The sequence below is a fragment of the Scomber japonicus genome, chromosome 6 (assembly GCF_027409825.1).
Source record: "Scomber japonicus isolate fScoJap1 chromosome 6, fScoJap1.pri, whole genome shotgun sequence".
Lineage (NCBI taxonomy): Eukaryota > Metazoa > Chordata > Actinopteri > Scombriformes > Scombridae > Scomber > Scomber japonicus.
Genome location: NC_070583.1, coordinates 15,887,329 through 15,893,964, shown reverse-complemented (window position 1 = coordinate 15,893,964; position 6,636 = coordinate 15,887,329). Strand labels below are relative to the sequence as shown.

General features: G+C 37.4%; 1 protein-coding gene across 2 annotated transcripts; it reads left to right on the top strand.

Moving 5' to 3' along the window:
• Positions 1–773: 773 nt before the first annotated feature.
• On the top strand, positions 774–6,497 carry glb1l2 (galactosidase beta 1 like 2). Of its 2 annotated transcripts, XM_053320995.1 has the most exons (18): positions 774–957; positions 1,178–1,246; positions 1,365–1,460; positions 1,556–1,664; positions 1,795–1,887; positions 1,996–2,077; positions 2,172–2,236; positions 2,356–2,440; positions 2,728–2,865; positions 3,004–3,084; positions 3,215–3,321; positions 3,855–4,001; positions 4,161–4,232; positions 4,863–4,941; positions 5,074–5,161; positions 5,596–5,710; positions 6,022–6,138; positions 6,244–6,419. In XM_053320995.1, the coding sequence occupies exons 1-18, from the start codon at positions 794–796 to the stop codon at positions 6,352–6,354; spliced, it is 1,818 nt and encodes a 605-aa protein (XP_053176970.1). In that variant the 5' UTR covers positions 774–793; the 3' UTR covers positions 6,355–6,419. The 2 variants fall into 2 exon arrangements, with proteins under 2 accessions (XP_053176970.1, XP_053176971.1); XM_053320996.1 differs by lacking the exons at positions 774–957; positions 1,178–1,246; positions 1,365–1,460; positions 1,556–1,664 and having other exon boundaries at positions 1,842–2,077; positions 5,596–5,739; positions 6,244–6,497.
• Positions 6,498–6,636: the final 139 nt, after the last annotated feature.

Below are 6,636 nucleotides of genomic sequence, written 5' to 3'. Positions count from 1 at the left end.
ACAATAGTTCATACCTAAGTATGTGAAAATAAATATAGCAGGCATTTGCTCTTTTCTTTCTTGGTGTTAAATTTCTAATGGTAAATAGGATGAATATGTCACTCACACATGCATACCATTGCACACCATGACCACAGTTGCAAACGGTCCCTTAACTATGGGCTGTGATGAAAGTTAAAACCACTAGGGGGCATCAGTATATTTTTGTCTGTAGATTTAACCTTTATCATGGGACCCACATTACTATTTTACACAATGTGATGCCTCCTCACTCTGACTGAGGGCTAAAGAGCTAGAGGGAGTGACAGAGAGAGAGAGAGAGAGAGAGAGAGAGAGAGAGAGACAGAGCACTATTATATTTTTGTTCTGAAACAACAATAGTTTCCATTATCCACCGTGTTCGAGGCCTCCCAGCACTGTCATCCCTTCAATTGCTCACTGGCGAGGTCAGCTTCAAGGTACAGCATTGATCATGTTTTTTGATGTTGAATAGGACTTTCTATATTTGTGCATTTGGAACCTTGCTGTTCTATCTTGGTAAGGTTAGATCTTTGCTGTGCTTTTTCAGAAGTTTGTTTACTATGTGTACAACATATTACAGATAGATTATTTACAGTAGCAACTGTTCGTACAATTGTATGACTGTATCAAATGTTTAAAATGTCACTTTTGTGCACCTTTTAATTTTATCTTTCAACACACAGAACACAGCAGAAACATTCATGGTTTTTTTTGCTATTCTGTTTTATGGAACAGTTTTTTCCTGACCAGATATTGTGCTGAAGTAAGAAGAATGAGCCGTGTGGAGGGTCTGAGGGCTGACTCCCCTCAGTTCACTCTGGAGGGAGAGCCTTTCCGCATCCTGGGAGGCTCTATACATTACTTCCGTGTCCCCAGAGCCTACTGGGAGGACCGGCTGCTGAAGATGAGGGCCTGTGGTCTCAATACTCTCACAACGTACGTCACTGAAACTTGACTATACTTCAATTCACAGTAAACTTATTAGACTTTTACCGGCAAAGATCAATCACAGATCAGATTGAATCAAAAGTGTATGAAATTCTTTATTAAACTGTTTACCTTAAAATAAAATAGAAACAAACTAATTGCCAGGATCTCATGAGCCATTAGACTGTATTATTGCTTAAGAAATAATTATTTTCTTGTTTTTTTTTAGATATGTGCCATGGAACCTGCATGAACCTGAGAGAGGAACATTCAACTTTCAGGATCAGTTGGACCTCAGGCAAGGGCTCCATCATCTTTTTTGTATAATTGTTAAATATTTCATAAAGAGTTGTAGAGCAGCTGTTTTTATGATATTTTTAATTCAGATTTAACACAGTGAATCTGGCTTTTCTCAGGGCTTATGTCAGTTTAGCAGCAGAGATGGGTCTTTGGGTGATCCTGCGTCCTGGACCTTACATTTGTGCTGAATGGGACTTGGGTGGGTTGCCTAGGTAACACCTTCTGCTCATTAGTTTAAAATACCACCAAATTTTAGCAGCATATTGCTAAGTATAGTTGTAATGTTTTTTTTGTTTGTTTTTTTCAGCTGGTTGTTACAAGATAAAAACATGCAGTTGAGGACAACATATCCTGGATTTGTAGATGCTGTCAACCTGTACTTTGACAAACTTGTCTCAGTGATCAAACCCATGATGGTAACTCACTGTTTTTTGTTAGAATTAGAATAGTTATATCATACATTTTATGATAATTGTGGGATATTACATCGATGGTGAAGCAAATATTTCTTTTTCCTTGTGTTTTTTGTTTGTTTGTTTTTTTAAGTTTGAAGAAGGAGGCCCAATCATTGCAGTTCAACTCGAGAACGAATATGGATCATATGCCAAAGATGAAAGATACATGCCGTTTATAAAAGAAGTGAGTTTAGTAATGTCTTACAGTGTTTGTATTTCACTGAAATGTTTATATGTCATTGTGATTCAGTATCCACCATGAATGGAGCACTTAATTTACCTACTACTGCAGTGCCTCCAGTCTAGAGGGATCAATGAGCTCCTGCTGACTTCAGACAACTGGGAAGGCTTGAGATATGGAGGGATGGAGGGAGGTAATGAAGATATTGGTTTTAAATTTAACACTTGTGTTAAGAAAATAAAAATGCAAACTTTTTTCCATTGATACTGTAATTCTACCTATTTCAGTTCTAAAAACCATAAACCTTCAAAGACTGTCATTTGGAGCGATTCAGTGCTTAGCTGACATGCAGGTAGGTGATGGGTGGTCTTTGATGGTCATGACATTATTAGTTATTTCTATTTTTGCACATAACATTATATGTAATATTATAAATTGTTATTAAATAGAAATATGATCTGCTTTGTATAGCCACAGAAACCTCTGATGGTTATGGAGTATTGGTGTGGGTGGTTTGACGTCTGGGGAGAGCATCACCATGTTTTCCATGCTGAGGGTATGGCAACATTTTTTGAACAGAAGTTTTCTATCGAACAATTTTTTTGTGCACAATAACACTTATAAAACCTATTTTCTTGGCATTTTAGATACTCTATTCTAATATGATTCAGAATGTCACACTTTAGCTGCTACTGTAGGTTAAGGACACCGCACTTTAGAACACCTCAACTGACAATATGATTTTGTCTATTATATAATAATTTATTACTATGTGCTTTCCTTTTTAAAAACTACAGACTGCTACTTTCTTAGTGATTTCTCAGAGTGTGTTTTCCCTGACAGACATGCTAGCTGTGGTGTCAGAGATCCTGGAGAGAGGTGTATCCATTAACCTGTACATGTTCCATGGTGGAACCAGCTTCAGCTTCATGAATGGAGCGATGGACTTTGGCACCTACAAACCTCAGATCACCAGTTATGGTTGGTAGGAATCACCTTCTGTCATCAAAGACCAAATAAAAAAAGATGTTTGATTGATGTGGGGGTTTTTTTAATTGTCTCTCTTTCCAATCAAAAACACATTGCTTTTGGCTCTTTTTGTAAATGTTTTCATTGCAGACTATGATGCTCCCTTAGCTGAGGCTGGAGACTGTACCACAAAATATCATCTGTTGAGGAACTTATTCAGCCAGTACCACTGTAAGGTCTTTTAAACATGCACTTGCATTGAATGCAGTACAGATTTTATAAGAAACCATGCATGCCTATATGCCTTCATAACCCAGGTCATAATTAACATTAACTTTGTGTTTTTGCCAACTCATTTAAGCTGAGCCTCTTCCTGAAGTGCCCTCTCCTCAGGAGAGGAGAGCATATGATGCTGTTGTCATCCAGCAGTACCTGTCACTGTGGGACAGCTTGCACTTCACCGAAAAGGTAAGCTACTGTACAGATGGCAAGCACCTGTCAGATGTATTCATTATAATTCATTATATAATCTGCAGATCAGAAAATGCAAATCCAAATTCCAATTAGACTAGACTGTCAGAGAGAGAGCCATGCTGGGCAGAGAGCAAAATGTAAAATGTGGGGAATTTCAGAGAAACAGAACATCTCTGTTATCATTCTAGATGAAATGTAGCAACATGCTGCTTATGCTAAAGACAGATGATTCACACCTGGGAGCTTGGGTTCGGTCTCACATCAAAGTGTCAAAACACCTGCTTCTTTTTTAGAAGAATCTATACTGACTCTTTTATTACAAGTGTGTCACAGTGTCATGCATGCATACATATGTTGTATGGTTTCATTCAGTGAGGATTGGAACTTCCTCAACAGTGCTTGTGTCTTGTCCTGCCTATCAAGCCACACAGCTACATCTTATTCCAATGTCATCGTAGGTCTGATGCTTACTGTGCTCTGCCAGATTCTTTTAATTAATGCCATAAGATATTTGACTATTCGTGCAGCCATACAGGTCAGAAAGGCCGGTGAACATGGAGAATCTCCCTGTCAACAACAACAATGGTCAGTCATATGGTTACACGCTGTATGAAACCACCATCACATGTGGAGGAGCCCTCAACTCCAAGAACAGCATCAGAGACAGAGCACTGGTGATGACACACAGACACACATTCATGCTGAAATATAGATCCAAAATATTTATTCAGAGGTTCAACTAGATATGCCAAATAATGAGAAAAAGGCTGAACCTTTGCTCTGGTTGATAACACATACTTAATCCTGTCATTGTGACTTCTAATGTGCTCTAGGTTTTTGTGGACAGACAATGTGTCGGTAGTTTGGACTACAAGATTCAGGAGCTGACACTCCCTGACGGACAGGTACTGACTGTCTTATATCTATTCTTAGCTGTATGTACAGTGCCGTCCTCCCTACAGTATAAACCTTAGCCCATGGAACATATACATTTTATGTTATGAAACTTCACATAAATACTTTACTAAACAGCCTCAAATTCATACCGGTTACACCTGTTCTACCTGTTAGTCAAAGCAAAGCTCCCAAGTACTATGTGTTTTTCTAAGATGATGTCTAGGTACAATCAAGTACAAAGGTAAGTAAAGGTAAGCCCATTCCAGCATTAACTGGCAAATCAAAAATGTAATAAATCAATTCCAGTGCATAATTTTTCCTATTAAGTATATATAGATAGATAAAAGATATATCCACCTCATGCATGAATGTAACAGGATTTCTTAGTGATACTTCAGCTTTATTTAAGTCATTTAGACACAGCGTGACAGAATCTTTTCCTGTACACAAAATAATCTTTGCTGTCATTTAGTCCCTCCACTGTCATCAGCAGAGCAGCTTCATTCCTGCAGATGTTGTTGACGAGGACTGATGAAATGAAATGGGCATTGATTGTTGTAACAAGCAGAAAAATACTGAATTGTCTTACAGTAATTTTTACTTTTTATTGTCTTATTTATTTCCTTTGAACACCAAAGGGAGACAGGACATTGAGTTTACTTGTGGAGAACTGTGGAAGAGTGAATTATGGAAAAGCTCTAGATGAACAGCGCAAAGGTATTCTATCATCAAACATTACTGCCATACATTGGTTTGTTGCATTTATACCAAGTCAGTCATCTGAATGTAACTACCAATTTTGCATTGCTTATAATTCAGAGTATATGTCTACCTTCTATTGTATTACAGGTATTGTGGGAGACATTGTGTTGAATCACACCCCTTTGAGAGGATTCACCATCTTCTGTTTAGATATGAAGCCAGGCTTTATTAAAAGGTTGGTTCACAAAATATAATTTTTCATCTTGTAAAAATGGCTGAACTACTAGATTGTTAGCTATTGTAAATCAAAAGGTAAAATCACCTTAAAATACTTTATACCCCTCTTCCAAGTATTTGCTAATTCACCTTGTATATCTGAGTCCATTTTGGTGTCACACTTGAGAAGCTGCCTTTGTTTACAGCATACCCATACAATTGTAGGAAACCACAAGCTCAATGAGACAAGACAGAGAAAGTAAAGTCCAACATTTCATTACAACACCTATAAAAAATAACTGTCCTGCAGTAATTATTCCACAACAAAAAGAATCTACTGATTGTCACAAATGAAAAATAACAGCATAAGAGCATCCCTCATCCCATATGTCATATGTCAATAGCTTCACATAATTACAGTATGTGTTTGAAATTAATTCACTCTTGTTTTAGGTTAACAAATTCAGGTCAGTGGAAGAGTGATTTCAAGTCACCCACGCTCCCAGGGTTTTTCCAGGCCAGATTACATGTGGACGGCCCTCCCAGAGACACCTTCATCAGACTCCCTGTGAGTAGAATGACCTCTGAGTTTTTATGGTAAACAGCATCTATTTGAAAGCATTATTTCATATCAATTTAATTTCCATTCAGTGATTCCCATGCATTTTCAATAAAATTATAATGCAGCTTATATCTTTCTTATTTATGTTTTATTTGTATATTTATGTATGCAGATACATGCAGAAAGACATATCTGTATGTCATGTGACACTTTGGTTTTCTTGACAGGATGAGACCAGTGTTATTAAGTTAGTTAAGTAAATTCATACTACAATTTCCACACTGTCAGGTTATTGATCATAGTGCATCCATCCATAGGGTTGGGGTAAAGGAGCTGTGTTTGTCAATGGACAGAACCTTGGACGCCACTGGTTCATTGGTCCCCAGAATTTCCTTTACCTCCCAGGACCCTGGCTCAGAAGCGGAGAGAATCAGGTAGCCTGTATACTCAACAAACCTGTTGGTTTTCTGCATAGAAGTTTGTGAGAAATGTATAGCATGTTAATGTTATAGCTCATGTTATTTTATGTTTTCTTTCAGATCATTGTATTTGAGGAACAAAAAGCAGATGACAAAATACAGTTTGCTGAAAATCCTGAACATGGAAGGACAACTGATGTTTACAAACTTCCCTTTTGCACATTGCTGTGAAAATAATAAAATAATCACTAAAACAAACAAACAAACAAACACACACACACACACACACACACACACACACACACACACACACACATTGTCCTGGGTCACTTCTGGGTAAATTAATCAATACATTAAAACAGTTAAACAATTAATCTGTAACCGTGTATTCAAATTACGTTGCTTTCTGATATTTCATAAAATAAAAATACTGCAACGTCTTCTGAATTGTCTTGTCTCCTTTTACTGTAATCTTTGCACTGATTAGAAATAGCTTTGACAGGACACACCCTC